The sequence below is a fragment of the Oncorhynchus masou genome, chromosome 24, assembly GCF_036934945.1.
Source record: "Oncorhynchus masou masou isolate Uvic2021 chromosome 24, UVic_Omas_1.1, whole genome shotgun sequence".
NCBI lineage: Eukaryota > Metazoa > Chordata > Actinopteri > Salmoniformes > Salmonidae > Oncorhynchus > Oncorhynchus masou.
This window is the reverse complement of record NC_088235.1, coordinates 9,239,311-9,259,405: the sequence shown is the minus strand read 5'-3', so window position 1 is coordinate 9,259,405 and position 20,095 is coordinate 9,239,311. Positions and strand designations below refer to the sequence as shown.

Genomic DNA, 20,095 nt, shown 5'->3' with positions numbered 1-20,095 from the left:
TGAGCTGACCTAGCTTCTCCCAGGTTAGATACCTGGGGCTCTCACCCTGAGGGAGACTGAGCTGACCTAGCTTCTCCCAGGTTAGATCCCCGGGGCTCTCACCCTGATGGAGACTGAGCTAACCTAGCTTCTCCCAGGTTAGATCCCCGGGGCTCTCACCCTGAGGGGCTGGGAGAGGGAGACTGAGCTGACCTAGCTTCGCCCAGGTTAGATCCCCGGGGCTCTCACCCTGAGGGAGACTGAGCTGACCTAGCTTCTCCCAGGTTAGATACCTGGGGCTCTCAACCTGAGGGAGATTGAGCTGACCTAGCTTCTCCCAGGTTAGATACCTGGGGCTCTCACCTGAGGGAGACTGAGCTGACCTAGCTTCTCCCAGGTTAGATCCCCGGGGCTCTCACCCTGATGGAGACTGAGCTAACCTAGCTTCTCCCAGGTTAGATCCCCGGGGCTCTCACCCTGAGGGGCTGGGAGAGGGAGACTGAGCTGACCTAGCTTCGCCCAGGTTAGATCCCCGGGGCTCTCACCCTGAGGGAGACTGAGCTGACCTAGCTTCTCCCAGGTTAGATACCTGGGGCTCTCACCCTGAGGGAGACTGAGCTGACCTAGCTTCTCCCAGGTTAGATACCAGGGTCTCTCACCCTGAGGGGCTGAGAGATGGAGACTGAGCTAACCTAGCTTCTCCCAGGTTAGATCCCCGGGGCTCTCACCCTGAGGGAGACTGAGCTAACCTAGCTTCTCCCAGGTTAGATACCAGGGGCTCTCGCCCTGAGGGGCTGGGAGATGGAGACTGAGCTAACCTAGCTTCTCCCAGGTTAGATCCCCCGGGCTCTCGCCCTGAGGGGCTGGGAGAGGGAGACTGAGCTGACCTAGCTTCTCCCAGGTTAGATACCAGGGGCTCTCACCCTGAGGGAGACTGAGCTAACCTAGCTTCTCCCAGGTTAGATCCCCGGGGCTCTCACCCTGAGGGGCTGGGAGAGGGAGACTGAGCTAACCTAGCTTCTCCCAGGTTAGATCCCCGGGGCTCTCACACTGAGGGGCTGGGAGATGGAGACTGAGCTAACCTAGTTTCTCTCAGGCAGGGTTGAACTGGGGTCTAGATTACACTGTACATTTGAGGACACCCTCAGTCGCATGTGAATGTGAACACCAGGATCTTGGATCGTTCCCTCGTTGAATCATGACAGATTGTCTGACTATGTCAAACGTTACTGAGGACATCACTGCTGGATATAGAGTCAGACTGATTGTACAGAATAGTGGTGGTGAATCTAAGACGAGCCTCAAAGTTATTATCCAACCTTTTTCAGCTTTTATTTCTGATTAGGTTCCCCTTGGCTACTGTACTACATGTAGTCTTCCTTTAAAAGGTGTGGCGTACTGCAGCACAGCTTGCCGGGTGCTGCACAATTCCACGGCATAGTAATTTAAGCGTCAGCCATTTTTACCAGATTTGCCGCAATTTACCACAATCTACCACCGTCTACCACAAAAACCTTGCGGCATAAAGCTCAAAAGGTTGAAAGGAAGAACCAGTGTATGTTCCCTGAGGTGGATAAACACAGAGTTATACTCCTAAAACCGGCTGGAAATCCAGATTAGCCATCTGGCAATTCTGGCAAATGCCAGATGGGACGGGATCATTTTTTAGTTGGGCGGGGCGGGTCCAAATTGGTACACAAAAAATAAATAAGTGCCACTGCCGGTGGGCTATTGGGCCTGTTCAGATGTCTCTGTTATAATCAATAATGAACGTTTGGCTGATCAGTGGGCAACGGAGCCCCCCCCCCACCCACCCCCCTTTTTTTGTTTTGTTAATAGGCTGAGCTGAGGTCGCGCAAATTCACATTGAAGGTCAAACCCGAGGCGTCGTCAAAGAGATGTGAAATGTATTTTTTTCTGTGTTCTCTAGTCTACTTCCTGGATGTGTTTTGAATCACAGTATGTGAGTGAACACAGTTTCTCTCTCAATCACTTCCTCACAGTTTGATCCAGACTGGTGTTCTCTGACACACACACACACACAGTATTCTCTGTGGTTATCTACCCCCCCCCCCCACTGGCTTGACCTCTGTGAGCCCTGATGACAGTTCATTCCCATTAAATGTCTGTCTCACAGCGGATCAACAGGTCGTGCCGCTAGAGATTTGTGTTTCACGCTGAAGGAGAAAAACAGAAAAACAACCCATTACCTGAGATTAAAGGGATATCACTTGACATCCCTTAATTCATCTGTGGCATTTGGACTCAGTCTTTTGTGCTGGTGATTTTGTAATTCACAGGTCAAATTGAAATATGAATCCCTTCACATCCAACACACTAATCCTTTCGATTGAACCTGTTAAAATAGACAACATTCTAGAAAATGGAGTTTGGTGGGAGATCAAACACACCCAATCCATACTGTAGCAGGTAGTAGCCTAGAGGCTGAACACATCATACTGTAGCAGGTAGTAGCCTATAGGCTGAACACATATCATACTGTAGCAGGTAGTAGCCTATAGGCTGAACACATATCATACTGTAGCAGGTAGTAGCCTATAGGCTGAACACATATCATACTGTAGCAGGTAGTAGCCTATAGGCTGAACACATATCATACTGTAGCAGGTAGTAGCCTATAGGCTGAACACATATCATACTGTAGCAGGTAGTAGCATATAGGCTGAACACATATCATACTGTAGCAGGTAGTAGCCTATAGGCTGAACACATATCATACTGTAACAGGTAGTAGCCTATAGGCTGAACACATATCATACTGTAGCAGGTAGTAGCCTATAGGCTGAACACATATCATACTGTAGCAGGTAGTAGCCTATAGGCTGAACACATATCATACTGTAACAGGTAGTAGCCTATAGGCTGAACACATATCATACTGTAGCAGGTAGTAGCCTATAGGCTGAACACATATCATACTGTAGCAGGTAGTAGCCTATAGGCTGAACACATATCATACTGTAGCAGGTAGTAGCCTATAGGCCGAACACATATCATACTGTAGCAGGTAGTAGCCTATAGGCGGAACACATATCATACTGTAGCAGGTAGTAGCCTAGAGGCTGAACACATATCATACTGTAGCAGGTAGAAGCCTATAGGCTGAACACATATCATACTGTAGCAGGTAGTAGCCTAGAGGCTGAACACATATCATACTGTAGCAGGTAGTAGCCTATAGGCTGAACACATATCATACTGTAGCAGGTAGTAGCCTATAGGCTGAACACATATCATACTGTAGCAGGTAGTAGCATATAGGCTGAACACATATCATACTGTAGCAGGTAGTAGCCTATAGGCTGAACACATATCATACTGTAGCAGGTAGTAGCCTATAGGCTGCACACATATCATACTGTAGCAGGTAGTAGCCTATAGGCTGAACACATATCATACTGTAGCAGGTAGTAGCCTATAGGCTGAACACATATCATACTGTAGCAGGTAGTAGCCTATAGGCTGAACACATATCATACTGTAGCATGTAGTAGCCTATAGGCTGAACACATATCATACTGTAGCAGGTAGTAGCCTATAGGCTGAACACATATCATACTGTAGCAGGAAGTAGCCTATAGGCTGAACACATATCATACTGTAGCAGGTAGTAGCCTAGAGGCTGCACACATATCATACTGTAGCAGGTAGCAGCCTATAGGCTGAACACATATCATACTGTAGCAGGTAGTAGCCTAGAGGCTGAACACATATCATACTGTAGCAGGTAGTAGCCTAGAGGCTGAACACATATCATACTGTAGCAGGTAGTAGCCTATAGGCTGAACACATATCATACTGTAACAGGTAGCAGCCTAGAGGCTGAACACATATCATAATGATATGTAGGGTGGAGCATAGTAATGAGGAGGTGATATGTAGGGTGGAACATAGTAATGAGGTGGTGATATGTAGGGTGGAACATAGTAATGAGGTGGTGATATGTAGGGTGGAACATAGAAAAGAGGAGGTGATATGTAGGGTGGAACATAGTAATGAGGTGGTGATATGTAGGGTGGAACATAGTAATGAGGTGGTGATATGTAGGGTGGAACATAGTAATGAGGTGGTGATATGTAGGGTGGAACATAGTAATGAGGAGGTGATATGTAGGGTGGAACATAGTAATGAGGTGGTGATATGTAGGGTGGAACATAGTAATGAGGAGGTGATATGTAGGGTGGAACATAGTAATGAGGAGGTGATATGTAGGGTGGAACATAGTAATGAGGTGGTGATATGTAGGGTGGAACATAGTAATGAGGTGGTGATATGTAGGGTGGAACATAGTAATGAGGTGGTGATATGTAGGGTGGAACATAGTAATGAGGTGGTGATATGTAGGGTGGGGTGGAACATAGTAATGAGGTGGTGATATGTAGGGTGGAACATAGTAATGAGGTGGTGATATGTAGGGTGGAACATAGTAATGATGTGGTGATATGTAGGGTGTGGGTGGAACATAGTAATGATATGGTGATATGTAGGGTGGAACACAGTAATGAGGTGGTGATATGTAGGTTGGAACATGGTAATGAGGTGGTGATATGTAGGGTGGGGGTGGAGCATAGTAATGAGGTGGTGATATGTAGGGTGGAACATAGTAATGAGGTGGTGATATGTAGGGTGGAACATAGTAATGAGGTGGTGATATGTAGGGTGGAACATAGTAATGAGGAGGTGATATGTAGGGTGGAACATGGTAATGAGGAGGTGATATGTAGGGTGGAACATAGTAATGAGGAGGTGATATGTAGGGTGGAACATAGTAATGAGGTGGTGATATGTAGGGTGGAACATGGTAATGAGGTGGTGATATGTAGGGTGGAACATAGTAATGAGGAGGTGATATGTAGGGTGGAACACAGTAATGAGGAGGTGATATGTAGGGTGGAACATAGTAATGAGGTGGTGATATGTAGGGTGGAACATAGTAATGAGGTGGTGATATGTAGGGTGGAACATAGTAATGAGGTGGTGATATGTAGGGTGGAACATAGTAATGAGGTGGTGATATGTAGGGTGGGGTGGAACATAGTAATGAGGTGGTGATATGTAGGGTGGAACATAGTAATGAGGTGGTGATGTGTAGGGTGGAACATAGTAATGATGTGGTGATATGTAGGGTGTGGGTGGAACATAGTAATGATATGGTGATATGTAGGGTGGAACACAGTAATGAGGTGGTGATATGTAGGTTGGAACATGGTAATGAGGTGGTGATATGTAGGGTGGGGGTGGAGCATAGTAATGAGGTGGTGATATGTAGGGTGAAACATAGTAATGAGGTGGTGATATGTAGGGTGGAACATAGTAATGAGGTGGTGATATGTAGGGTGGAACATAGTAAAGAGGTGGTGATATGTAGGGTGGAACATAGTAATGAGGTGGTGATATGTAGGGTGGGGTGGAACATAGTAAAGAGGAGGTGATATTTAGGGTGGAACATAGTAATGAGGTGGTGATATGTAGGGTGGAACATAGTAAAGAGGAGGTGATATTTAGGGTGGAACACAGTAATGAGGTGGTGATATGTAGGGTGGGGTGGAACATAGTAATGAGGTGGTGATATGTAGGGTGGAACACAGTAATGAGGTGGTGATATGTAGGGTGGAACATAGTAATGAGGTGGTGATATGTAGGGTGGAACATAGTAATGAGGTGGTGATATGTAGGGTGGAACATAGTAAAGAGGAGGTGATATGTAGGGTGGAACATAGTAATGAGGTGGTGATATGTAGGGTGTGGGTGGAACATAGTAATGAGGTGGTGATATGTAGGGTGGAACATAGTAATGAGGTGGTGATATGTAGGGTGGAACATAGTAATGAGGTGGTGATATGTAGGGTGGAACATAGTAAAGAGGAGGTGATATTTAGGGTGGAACATAGTAATGAGGTGGTGATATGTAGGGTGGAACATAGTAATGAGGTGGTGATATGTAGGGTGGGGGTGGAACATAGTAATGATATGGTGATATGTAGGGTGGGGTGGAACATAGTAATGAGGTGGTGATATGTAGGGTGGAACATAGTAATGAGGTGGTGATATGTAGGGTGGAACATAGTAATGAGGTGGTGATATGTAGGGTGGGGGTGGAACATAGTAATGAGGTGGTGATATGTAGGGTGGAACATAGTAATGAGGTGGTGATATGTAGGGTGGAACATAGTAATTAGGTGTTAACTCCCCGTCTTCCTTTCCTGGTAAATAATCTACTTTTTCTCTTCTCTTTCAAGTGCATTGCTGGAAGACCAGTAGACTATTATTGAATTTATTTGATTTATTATTGGTTGTTGAGACGCTCTCCCATTTCTCCCAGTCCTTAGAGGACCACTGCCCGCATGTGTGTTCCTGGCAATGTGCTCCTGTTGTCTGAGTGTTCCTGGCAATGTTCTCCTGCTGTCTGTTCCTGGCAATGTTCTCCTGCTGTCTGTTCCTGGCAATGTTCTCCTGCTGTCTGTCTGTTCCTGGTAATGTTCTCCTGCTGTCTGTCTGTTCCTGGTAATGTTCTCCTGCTGTCTGAGTGTTCCTGGTCATGTTCTCCTGCTGTCTGAGTGTTCCTGGTAATGCTCTCCTGCTGTCTGAGTGTTCCTGGTAATGTTCTCCTGCTGTCTGTTCCTGGTCATGTTCTCCTGCTGTCTGAGTGTTCCTGGTAATGTTCTCCTGCTGTCTGAGTGTTCCTGGTAATGTTTTCCTGCTGTCTGAGTGTTCCTGGTCATGTTCTCCTGCTGTCTGTTCCTGGTCATGTTCTCCTGCTGTCTGAGTGTTCCTGGTAATGTTCTCCTGCTGTCTGAGTGTTCCTGGTAATGTTCTCCTGCTGTCTGTTCCTGGCAATGTTCTCCTGCTGTCTGAGTGTTCCTGGCAATGTTCTCCTGCTGTCTGAGTGTTCCTGGTAATGCTCTCCTGCTGTCTGAGTGTTCCTGGTAATGTTCTCCTGCTGTCTGAGTGTTCCTAGTAATGCTCTCCTGCTGTCTGAGTGTTACTGGTAATGTTCTCCTGCTGTCTGAGTGTTCCTGGTCATGTTCTCCTGCTGTCTGAGTGTTCCTGGTCATGTTCTCCTGCTGTCTGAGTGTTCCTGGTAATGTTCTCCTGCTGTCTGAGTGTTCCTGGTCATGTTCTCCTGCTGTCTGAGTGTTCCTAGTAATGCTCTCCTGCTGTCTGAGTGTTCCTGGTAATGTTCTCCTGCTGTCTGAGTGTTCCTAGTAATGCTCTCCTGCTGTCTGAGTGTTACTGGTAATGTTCTCCTGCTGTCTGAGTGTTCCTGGTCATGTTCTCCTGCTGTCTGAGTGTTCCTGGTAATGTTCTCCTGCTGTCTGAGTGTTCCTGGTCATGTTCTCCTGCTGTCTGTTCCTGGTCATGTTCTCCTGCTGTCTGAGTGTTCCTGGTAATGTTCTCCTGCTGTCTGAGTGTTCCTGGTAATGTTCTCCTGCTGTCTGTTCCTGGCAATGTTCTCCTGCTGTCTGAGTGTTCCTGGTCATGTTCTCCTGCTGTCTGAGTGTTCCTAGTAATGCTCTCCTGCTGTCTGAGTGTTCCTGGTAATGTTCTCCTGCTGTCTGAGTGTTCCTGGTAATGTTCTCCTGCTGTCTGAGTGTTCCTGGTAATGTTCTCCTGCTGTCTGAGTGTTCCTGGTCATGTTCTCCTGCTGTCTGAGTGTTCCTAGTAATGCTCTCCTGCTGTCTGAGTGTTCCTGGTAATGTTCTCCTGCTGTCTGAGTGTTCCTGGTAATGTTCTCCTGCTGTCTGAGTGTTCCTAGTAATGCTCTCCTGCTGTCTGAGTGTTCCTGGTAATGTTCTTCTGCTGTGTGTTCCTGGTAATGTTCTCCTGCTGTCTGAGTGTTCCTGGTAATGTTCTCCTGCTGTCTGAGTGTTCCTAGTAATGCTCTCCTGCTGTCTGAGTGTTCCTGGTAATGTTCTTCTGCTGTGTGTTCCTGGTAATGTTCTCCTGCTGTCTGAGTGTTCCTGGTCATGTTCTCCTGCTGTCTGAGTGTTCCTGGTAATGCTCTCCTGCTGTCTGAGTGTTCCTGGTAATGTTCTCCTGCTGTCTGAGTGTTCCTGGTAATGTTCTCCTGCTGTCTGAGTGTTCCTGGTAATGTTCTTCTGCTGTGTGTTCCTGGTAATGTTCTCCTGCTGTCTGTTCCTGGTAATGTTCTCCTGCTGTCTGAGTGTTCCTGGTAATGTTCTCCTGCTGTCTGTTCCTGGTAATGTTCTCCTGCTGTCTGAGTGTTCCTGGTAATGTTCTCCTGCTGTCTGAGTGTTCCTGGTAATGTTCTCCTGCTGTCTGAGTGTTCCTGGTAATGTTCTCCTGCTGTCTGAGTGTTCCTGGTAATGTTCTCCTGCTGTCTGAGTGTTCCTGGTAATGTTCTCCTGCTGTCTGAGTGTTCCTGGTAATGTTCTTCTGCTGTGTGTTCCTGGTAATGTTCTCCTGCTGTCTGTTCCTGGTAATGCTCTCCTGCTGTCTGAGTGTTCCTGGTAATGTTCTCCTGCTGTCTGTTCCTGGTAATGTTCTCCTGCTGTCTGTTCCTGGTAATGCTCTCCTGCTGTCTGAGTGTTCCTGGTAATGCTCTCCTGCTGTCTGTTCCTGGTCATGTTCTCCTGCTGTCTGAGTGTTCCTGGTCATGTTCTCCTGCTGTCTGAGTGTTCCTGGTCATGTTCTCCTGCTGTCTGAGTGTTCCTGGCAATGTTCTCCTGCTGTCTGTTCCTGGCAATGTTCTCCTGCTGTCTGAGTGTTCCTAGTAATGTTCTCCTGCTGTCTGAGTGTTCCTGGTAATGCTCTCCTGCTGTCTGAGTGTTCCTGGTAATGTTCTCCTGCTGTCTGAGTGTTCCTGGCAATGTTCTCCTGCTGTCTGAGTGTTCCTGGTAATGTTCTCCTGCTGTCTGTTCCTGGTAATGCTCTCCTGCTGTCTGAGTGTTCCTGGTAATGTTCTCCTGCTGTCTGTTCCTGGTAATGTTCTCCTGCTGTCTGTCCCTGGTAATGTTCTCCTGCTGTCTGTTCCTGGCAATGTTATCCTGCTGTCTGAGTGTTCCTGGTCATGTTCTCCTGCTGTCTGTCCCTGGTAATGTTCTCCTGCTGTCTGTCCCTGGTAATGTTCTCCTGCTGTCTGTCCCTGGTAATGTTCTCCTGCTGTCTGTTCCTGGTAATGTTCTCCTGCTGTCTGTTCCTGGTAATGTTCTCCTGCTGTCTGAGTGTTCCTGGTAATGTTCTCCTGCTGTCTGAGTGTTCCTGGTAATGTTCTCCTGCTGTCTGAGTGTTCCTGGTAATGCTCTCCTGCTGTCTGAGTGTTCCTGGTCATGTTCTCCTGCTGTCTGAGTGTTCCTGGTAATGTTCTCCTGCTGTCTGAGTGTTCCTGGTCATGTTCTCCTGCTGTCTGAGTGTTCCTGGTCATGTTCTCCTGCTGTCTGAGTGTTCCTGGTAATGTTCTCCTGCTGTCTGAGTGTTCCTGGTAATGTTCTCCTGCTGTCTGAGTGTTCCTGGTCATGTTCTCCTGCTGTCTGAGTGTTCCTGGTCATGTTCTCCTGCTGTCTGAGTGTTCCTGGTAATGTTCTCCTGCTGTCTGAGTGTTCCTGGTAATGTTCTCCTGCTGTCTGAGTGTTCCTGGTCATGTTCTCCTGCTGTCTGAGTGTTCCTGGTCATGTTCTCCTGCTGTCTGAGTGTTCCTGGTAATGTTCTCCTGCTGTCTGAGTGTTCCTGGTAATGTTCTCCTGCTGTCTGAGTGTTCCTGGTAATGTTCTCCTGCTGTCTGAGTGTTCCTGGTCATGTTCTCCTGCTGTCTGAGTGTTCCTGGTCATGTTCTCCTGCTGTCTGTTCCTGGTAATGTTCTCCTGCTGTCTGAGTGTTCCTGGTAATGTTCTCATGTTGTCTGGGTGTTCCTGAGGGCCATTAATCAGTTTGGATCTAAACCAGATGTCTCTCTGATTTCTTTCAGAGTGTTCCTGAGGGACATTAATCAGTTTGGATCTAAACCAGATGTCTCTGATTTCTTTCAGAGTGTTCCTGAGGGCCATTAATCAGTTTGGATCTAAACCAGATGTCTCTCTGATTTCTTTCAGAGTGTTCCTGAGGGACATTAATCAGTTTGGATCTAAACCAGATGTCTCTGATTTCTTTCAGTGTTCCTGAGGGACATTAATCAGTTTGGATCTAAACCAGATGTCTCTGATTTCTTTCAGAGTGTTCCTGAGGGCCATTAATCAGTTTGGATCTCAACCAGATGTCTCTCTGATTTCTTTCAAAGTGTTCCTGAGGACATTAATCAGTTTGGATCTAAACCAGATGTCTCTGATTTCTTTCAGAGTGTTCCTGAGGGCCATTAATCAGTATGCAGCCGTGTTAAACAAGAAGTTCCTGGATCAGACCAACTTTGAGCTTCAGGTAAGCTCACCACTCTATAAAGCCTCAGTTTGTTAAAAAAACAAATACTGTTACTCCATTTGTCAATCTGCCAGACCTGAAGACTGGTTTAATTATGTCAATCTAATGTCAAATCTCTGTTCATGTAGAGTTTTGTTTCGCTAGTCTTGCACTGCATTAGGAGAGCTTAGCGAGACTGCTTGAATTAGTGAAGTCATTAAAGACGGTTCAGAACGGTGACTTGATTGCCTTCAAAAGTAGTTATTGCTGACACTTTGCAGTTCAAGCTCCTTCATCAAAAACACTGGTTGAATACTGATAATGAACTGTAAAATGTATTCTTATTTTAGGGCTGTCCCCGACCCCCAAAAATATTGGTAGACCGAAAGTCGTCTGTTCTTTCGACCGATCGATTGCTAGAATGTTTTAAACGTGTATTTTTCAATATATCAACACACCCAATGTGTTTTTATAAAATCAGCTATATGTATTGAGCTTGTCTGATGCTTTAAGCGTACGGTTTGATTAAATAAGACAAATGCCTCAAGAGGGAGCCAGAGATCTAGATAACCAGAGTAAAACAACCTTAACCTGACCCAACTATTCTCCTCCTGTTCCTGCTGGCTTTCGCAGATTCTGCCATTACTCTCAGGAAGTTGCCTTAATACACTGCATGGGGAATCGGCAATATTTCTCATGTGGAATGTCAATTTATCTTACCGTTTCTACCAATCTGCCTGCCAGTTATTGATTTCATATGTACATTTTTGTGAAACATTTTACTTTTTATTTATAATATTGTCTTCATATCTCAAAATCATTGCCATGTGGTTCATCTAAATTATATTCAAATCTAAATGAAAATGATACAAACCTAAAGAGTCACTTCTATTTCCATTGCCAAATATATTAAAATAGCATAAAGCTATGAGTATTAGCAAATTAAATATAAATATAAATATCAAATTAATACATTACAGCCTGCAGGTAGAACAATAAAAAATAAAGATATGCACCAGTCAACATTACTCAAAACTCAAGGGTTTTTCTTCATTCCTACTGTTTTCTACATTGTAGAATAATAGTGGAGATATGAAATAACACATATGGAATCATGTATTCACCAAAAAAGTGTTAAGAAAATCAAAATATATTTTATATTTAAGATTATTCAAAGTAGACACCCAGACACAGTGTAGACACAGTGTTATTTCATAGTTTTGATGTCTTCACTATTATTCTATGTAGAAAATAGTAAAAATAAAGAAAAACCCCAGAATGACGAGGTGTCCAAACTTTTAATATTTATATATTTGATTTTGAATGCATTTCTAATCTCAGCAACAACAAAAAAACATCCTCTCTCATTCAACTGCATTTATTTTCTGCAAACTTAACATGTGTAAATATTTGTATGAACATAACAAGATTCAACAACTGAGACATAAACTGAACAAGTTCCACAGACATGTGACTAACATAAATGTAATTATTTGTCCCTGAACAAAGTGGGGGTCAAAATCAAAAGTAACAGTCAGTATCTGGTGTGGCCACCAGCTGCATTAAGTACTGCAGTGCATCTCCTCCTCATGGACTGGACCAGATTTGCCAGATCTTGCTGTGAGATGTTAACCCCACTCTTCCACCAAGTTCCCGGACATTTCTGGGGGGAATGGCCCTAGTCCTCACCTCCAATCCAACAGGTCCCAGACGTGCTCATTGGGATTGAGATCCGGGCTCTTCGCTGGCCATGGCAGAACACTGACATTCCTGTCTTGCAGGAAATCCCGCACAGAACGAGCAGTATGGCTGGTGGCATTGTCATGCTGGAGGGTCATGTCAGGATGAGCCTGCAGGAAGGGTACCACATGAGGGAGGAGGATGTCTTCTCTGAAACGCACAGCATTGAGATTGCCTGCAATGACAACAAGCTCAGTCCAATGATGCTGTGACACACCGCCCCAGACTATGACGGACCCTCCACATCCAAATTGATCCCGCTCCAGAGTACAGGCCTCGGTGTAACGCTCATTCCTTCAACGATAAATGCGAATCCGACCATCACCCCTGGTGAGACAAAACTGTGACTCGTCAGTGAAGAGCACTTTTTGCCAGTCCTGTCTGGTCCAGCAACGGTGGGTTTGTGCCCATAGGCGACGTTGTTGACGGTGATGTCTGGTGAGGACCTGCCTTACAACAGGCCTACAAGCCCCCAGTCCAGCCTCTCTCAGCCTATTGCGGACAGTCTGAGCACTGATGGAGGGATTGTGCGTTCCTGGTGTAACTCGGGCAGTTGTTGTTGCCATCCTGTACCTGTCCCGCGGGTGTGATGTTCGGATGTACCGATCCTGTGCAGGTGTTGTTACACGTGTTCTGCCACTGCGAGGACGATCAGCTGTCCATCCTGTCTCCCTGTAGCGCTGTCTTAGGCGTCTCACAGTATAGACATTGCAATTTATTGCCCTGGCCTCATCGCAGTCCTCATGCCTCCTTGCAGCATGCCTAAGGCATGTTAACACAGATGAGCAGTGACCCTGGGCATCTTTCTTTTTGTGTTTTTCAGAGTCAATAGAAAGGCCTCTTTAGTGTCCTAAGTTTTCATAACTGTGACCTTAATTGCCTACCGTCTGTAAGCTGTTAGTGTCTTAACGACCGTTCCACAGGTGCATGTTCATTAATGGTTTATGGTTCATTGAACAAGCATGGGAAACAGTGTTTAAACCCTTTACAATGAAGATCTGTGAAGTGATTTGTATTTTTGCGTATTATCTTTGAAAGACAGGGTCCTGAAAATGGGACGTTTCTTTATTTTATTTTTGCTGAATTTAAAAACGTGTTTTCACTTGTCATTGTGGGGTATTGTTGGGTATTGTTGGGGTATTGTTGGGGTATTGTGGGGTATTGTTGGGGTATTGTTGGGGTATTGTTGGGGTATTGTTGGGGTATTGTTGGGGTATTGTGGGGCATTGTGGGGCATTGTGGGGTATTGTTGGGGTATTGTTGGGGTATTGTTGGGGTATTGTTGGGGTATTGTGGGGCATTGTTGGGTATTGTTGGGTATTGTTGGGTATTGTTGGGGTATTGTTGGGGTATTGTTGGGGTATTGTTGGGGTATTGTTGGGGTATTGTGGGGCATTGTTGGGTATTGTTGGGGTATTGTTGGGGTATTGTGGGGTATTGTTGGGGCATTGTGGGGCATTGTTGGGGCATTGTTGGGCATTGTTGGGGTATTGTGGGGCATTGTTGGGTATTGTGGGGTATTGTTGGGGTATTGTTGGGGTATTGTGGGGCATTGTTGGGGTATTGTTGGGGTATTGTTGGGGCATTGTTGGGGCATTGTTGGGGTATTGTGGGGCATTGTTGGGGTATTGTTGGGGTATTGTGGGGTATTGTTGGGGCATTGTGGGGTATTGTTGGGGCATTGTTGGGCATTGTTGGGGTATTGTGGGGCATTGTTGGGTTATTGTGGGGTATTGTTGGGGTATTGTGGGGTATTGCTCTGGATAAGAGCGTCTGCTAAATGACTTAAATGTAATGTAATGTAAATGTATTGTGGGGTATTGTTGGGGTATTGTTGGGGTATTGTTGGGGTATTGTTGGGGCATTGTGGGGTATTTTTTGGGCATTGTGGGGTATTGTTGGGGCATTGTGGGGTATTGTGGGGTATTGTGGGGTATTGTTGGGGTATTGTGGGGCATTGTGGGGTATTGTGGGGTATTTTCTGGGCATTGTGGGGTATTATGGGGTATTGTGGGGCATTGTGGGGTATTGTTGGGGCATTGTGGGGTATTGTGGGGTATCGTTGGGGTATTGTGGGGCATTGTGGGGTATTGTTGGGGCATTGTGGGGTATTGTGGAGTATTGTTGGGGCATTGTGGGGTATTGTGGGGCATTGTGGGGTATTGTGGGGTATTGTGTGTAGATGGGTGAGAAAATAAATCCATTTAATCCATGTTGAATTCAGTCTGTCACAACATGGGGATTAAGTCCAGGGGTAAAACTACTTTCTGAAGGCTCTGTAATAGTAGGGAGTATGTCCCAAATGACGCCTTATCCCCTAGGTAGTGCACTACTTTTGACGAGGCTCTGGTACGAAGTAATGCACTGAATAGAGAATAGGGTGCCATTTGGGACTCACTCGGTCATTTGAACGCTCTTAACGAAAGGGGTTGAACTCTACAGCACTAAAATGAGATTAGCATAAACACGGTTGACAGTGGTACGCTTAAATTACTGTATAATGAGCAGTGATTTTAAAAAAGCCATTTGGGGAATATTTTATCTCGTCTCTTCGAGGCATTCATGCTCCTTTTTTCTTTTCAAAGATAATACGCAAAAATCCAAATAACTTCACAGATCTTCACTGTAAAGGGTTTAAACACTGTTTTACATGCTTGTTCAATGAACCATAAACCATTAATGAACATTCACCTGTGGAACGGTTGTTAAGACACTAACAGTTTACAGACGGTAGGCAATTAAGGGCTCTGTAATAGTAGGGAGTACGTCCCAAATGACACCTTATCCCCTAGGTAGTGCACTACTTTTGACGAGACTCTGGTACGAAGTAGTGCACTGAATAGAGAATAGGGTTTTCAAATCTGTCACATGTGGAAGAATTGTTAATGTTTGTTAACTATTTGAACTGCAGACGAAGGTCTCGGCAGCTTTTTAAAAGCCTTCAGGTCATGTCTCCATTGTGATAAAGTTCATGTGTCTCCCAATAACACTGAAACGTCCTGCTGAATTCTGCTATTTTGAATATATCTTCATCAACAACTAAAGGGCACATGGATCATTTGTCTGGCTGCCACACCTCTTAATAGAATGAATATGTGTCTCTGAATCTAAGCCGTGTTGTTGTCTGTCTGTCGGTGCCTCTGCTTCAGAAAGAGTGTGTGAAGGGCGGAGTCTAATATAGAATGTATAATATAGAATGTATAATATAGAATGTATAATATAGAATGTATAATATAGAATGTATAATATAGAATGTATAATATAGAATGTATAATATAGAATGTATAATATAGAATGGTCTGATCTTCTCTCTTCCCTCTCTCTCCTCCCTTTACTCTATCTTCCCCCTCTCCTTCGTTTTCTCCTCTCTCCTCCCTTCTCTCTTCCCTCTCTCCTCCCTTCACTCTATCTTCCCCCTCTCCTTTGTTTTCTCCTCTCTCCTCCCTTCTCTCTTCCCTCTCTCTCCTCCCTTTACTCTATCTTCCCCCTCTCCTTCGTTTTCTCCTCTCTCCTCCCTTCTCTCTTCCCTCTCTCCTCCCTTCACTCTATCTTCCCCCTCTCCTTTGTTTTCTCCTCTCTCCTCCCTTCTCTCTTCCCTCTCTCCTCCCTTCACTCTATCTTCCCCCTCTCCTTCGTTTTCTCCTCTCTCCTCCCTTCTCTCTTCCCTCTCTCTTCCCCATCTCCTCCCTCTCTCTTCCCCCTCTCTTCCCATCTCTCTTCACTCTATCTTCCCCCTCTCCTCCCTTCTCTCTTCCCTCTCTCTTCCCTCTCTCCTCCCTTCCCTCTATCTTCCCCCTCTCCTTCCTTCTCTCCTCCCTTCTCTCTTCCCCCTCTCCTCCCTTCTCTCTTCCCTCTCTCTTCCTTCTCTCCTCCCTTCCCTCTATCTTCCCCCTATCCTTCCTTCTCTCCTCTCTCCTCCCTTCTCTGCTACCTTCTCTCTTCCCTCTCTCTTCCCCCTCTCCTCCCTTCTCTCTTCTCTCCTCTCAGCTGTGGAACAACTACTTCCACCTCGCCGTGGCGTATCTTACCCAGGAGTCCTTGCAGCTTGAGAACTTCTCCAGCGACAAACGATCCAAGATCTTCCAGAAGTGAGTTACATTACCCCCGTCACACACTCCCCAGAGGACATTACCCCTCTCACACACTCCCCAGAGGACAGGACATTACCTCTGTCACACACTCCCCAGAGGACATTACCCTCGTCACACACTCCCCAGAGTACAGGACATTACCCCTGTCACACACTCCCCAGAGGACAGGACATTACCCCCGTCACACACTCCCCAGAGGACAGGACATGACCCCTGTCACACACTCCCCAGAGGACATGACCCCTGTCACACACTCCCCAGAGGACATTACCTCTGTCACACACTCCCCAGAGGACATTACCCTCGTCACACACTCCCCAGAGGACAGGACATGACCCCCGTCACACACTCCCCAGAGGACATTACCCCTGTCACACACTCCCCAGAGGACAGGACATTACCTCTGTCACACACTCCCCAGAGGACAGGACATTACCCCTGTCACACACTCCCCAGAGGACAGGACATTACCCCCGTCACACACTCCCCAGAGGACAGGACATTACCCCTGTCACACACTCCCCAGAGGACAGGACATTACCCCTGTCACACACTCCCCAGAGGACATTACCCCTGTCACACACTCCCCAGAGGACAGGACATTACCCCTGTCACACACTCCCCAGAGGACAGGACATTACCCCTGTCACACACTCCCCAGAGGACAGGACATTACCCCTGTCACACACTCCCTAGAGGGCAGGACATTACCCCGTCACACACTCCCCAGAGGACAGGACATTACCCCTGTCACACACTCCCCAGAGGACAGGACATTACCCCTGTCACACACTCCCCAGAGGACATTACCCCTGTCACACACTCCCCAGAGGACAGGACATTACCACCGTCACACACTCCCCAGAGGACAGGACATTACCCCTGTCACACACTCCCCAGAGGACAGGACATTACCCCGTCACACACTCCCCAGAGGACAGGACATTACCCCTGTCACACACTCCCCAGAGGACAGGACATTACCCCTGTCACACACTCCCCAGAGGACATTACCCCTGTCACACACTCCCCAGAGGACAGGACATTACCCCTGTCACACACTCCCCAGAGGACATTACCTCTGTCACACACTCCCCAGAGGACAGGACATTACCTCTGTCACACACTCCCCAGAGGACAGGACATTACCCCCGTCACACACTCCCCAGAGGACAGGACATTACCTCTGTCACACACTCCCCAGAGGACAGGACATTACCCCTGTCACAAACTCCCCAGAGGACAGGACATTACCCCCGTCACACACTCCCCAGAGGACATTACCCCCGTCACACACTCCCCAGAGGACAGGACATTACCCCGTCACACACTCCCCAGAGGACAGGACATTACCCCCGTCACACACTCCCCAGAGGACAGGACATTACCCCCGTCACACACTCCCCAGAGGACAGGACATTACCTCTGTCACACACTCCCCAGAGGACAGGACATTACCCCCGTCACACACTCCCCAGAGGACAGGACATTACCCCCGTCACACACTCCCCAGAGGACAGGACATGACCCCCATCACACACTCCCCAGAGGACAGGACATTACCCCCGTCACACACTCCCCAGAGGACAGGACATTACCCCCATCACACACTCCCTAGAGGACAGGACATTACCCCTGTCACACACTCCCCAGAGGACAGGACATTACCCCTGTCACACACTCCCCAGAGGACAGGACATTACCCCTGTCACACACTCCCCAGAGGACAGGACATTACCCCTGTCACACACTCCCCAGAGGACAGGACATTACCCCCGTCACACACTCCCCAGAGGACAGGACATTACCCCCGTCACACACTCCCCAGAGGACAGGACATTACCCCTGTCACACACTCCCCAGAGGACAGGACATTACCCCTGTCACACACTCCCCAGAGGACAGGACATTACCCCTGTCACACACTCCCCAGAGGACAGGACATTACCTCTGTCACACACTCCCCAGAGGACATTACCCCCGTCACACACTCCCCAGAGGACATTACCCCTGTCACACACTCCCCAGAGGACATTACCCCTGTCACACACTCCCCAGAGGACAGGACATTACCCCCGTCACACACTCCCCAGAGGACAGGACATGACCCCTGTCACACACTCCCCAGAGGACAGGACATTACCCCCATCACACACTCCCCAGAGGACAGGACATTACCCCGTCACACACTCCCCAGAGGACAGGACATTACCCCTGTCACACACTCCCCAGAGGACAGGACATTACCCCCGTCACACACTCCCCAGAGGACAGGACATTACCCCCGTCACACACTCCCCAGAGGACATTACCCCCGTCACACACTCCCCAGAGGACATTACCCCCGTCACACACTCCCCAGAGGACATTACCCCCGTCACACACTCCCCAGAGGACAGGACATTACCCCCGTCACACACTCCCCAGAGAACAGGACATTACCCCTGTCACACACTCTCCAGAGGACAGGACATTACCCCGTCACACACTCCCCAGAGGACAGGACATTACCCCTGTCACACACTCCCCAGAGGACATTACCCCTGTCACACACTCCCCAGAGGACATTACCCCTGTCACACACTCCCCAGAGGACATTACCCCTGTCACACACTCCCTAGAGGACATTACCCCTGTCACACACTCCCCAGAGGACAGGACATTACCCCTGTCACACACTCCCCAGAGGACAGGACATTACCCCTGTCACACACTCCCCAGAGGACAGGACATTACCCCCGTCACACACTCCCCAGAGGACATTACCCCTGTCACACACTCCCCAGAGGACATTACCTCTGTCACACACTCCCCAGAGGACAGGACATTACCTCTGTCACACACTCCCCAGAGGACAGGACATTACCTCTGTCACACACTCCCCAGAGGACAGGACATTACCCCTGTCACACACTCCCCAGAGGACAGGACATTACCCCTGTCACACACTCCCCAGAGGACAGGACATTACCTCTGTCACACACTCCCCAGAGGACAGGACATTACCCCCATCACACACTCCCCAGAGGACAGGACATGACCCCCATCACACACTCCCTAGAGGACAGGACATTACCTCTGTCACACACTCCCCAGAGGACAGGACATTACCCCCGTCACACACTCCCCAGAGGACATTACCCCTGTCACACACTCCCCAGAGGACAGGACATTACCCCTGTCACACACTCCCCAGAGGACAGGACATTACCCCTGTCACACACTCCCCAGAGGACAGGACATTACCTCTGTCACACACTCCCCAGAGGACAGGACATTACCCCTGTCACACACTCCCCAGAGGACAGGACATTACCTCTGTCACACACTCCCCAGAGGACATTACCCCCGTCACACACTCCCCAGAGGACATTACCCCTGTCACACACTCCCCAGAGGACATTACCCCTGTCACACACTCCCCAGAGGACAGGACATTACCCCCGTCACACACTCCCCAGAGGACAGGACATTACCCCGTCACACACTCCCCAGAGGACAGGACATTACCCCTGTCACACACTCCCCAGAGGACAGGACATTACCCCCTGTTTCTCTGTAATCTCATCCTATAGTTTCACTGTTTCTCTGTAATCTCATCCTATAGTTTCACTGTCTCTCTGTAATCTCATCCTATAGTTTCACTGTCTCTCTGTAATCTCATCCTATAGTTTCACTGTCTCTCTGTAATCTAATCCTATAGTTTCACTGTCTCTCTGTAATCTCATCCTATAGTTTCACCGTCTCTCTGTAATCTAATCCTATAGTTTCACTGTCTCTCTGTAATCTCATCCTATAGTTTCACCGTCTCTCTGTAATCTAATCCTATAGTTTCACTGTCTCTCTGTAATCTCATCCTATAGTTTCACTGTCTCTCTGTAATCTCATCCTATAGTTTCACTGTCTCTCTGTAA

General features: G+C 47.6%; 2 protein-coding genes across 2 annotated transcripts in view; one reads left to right on the top strand and one right to left on the bottom strand.

Moving 5' to 3' along the window:
- LOC135513383 (dedicator of cytokinesis protein 1-like) overlaps positions 1–20,095 on the bottom strand; it is a 1,066,221-nt gene that overhangs the window by 733,387 nt on the left and 312,739 nt on the right.
- Positions 1–20,095, top strand: part of LOC135511833 (dedicator of cytokinesis protein 1-like) — a 513,132-nt gene that overhangs the window by 283,642 nt on the left and 209,395 nt on the right. The window contains exons 16-17 of the mRNA XM_064933315.1: positions 10,293–10,371; positions 16,078–16,178. Of these exons, the coding sequence (XP_064789387.1) occupies positions 10,293–10,371; positions 16,078–16,178 (180 nt within the window). The remainder of the gene's footprint in view (positions 1–10,292; positions 10,372–16,077; positions 16,179–20,095) is intronic.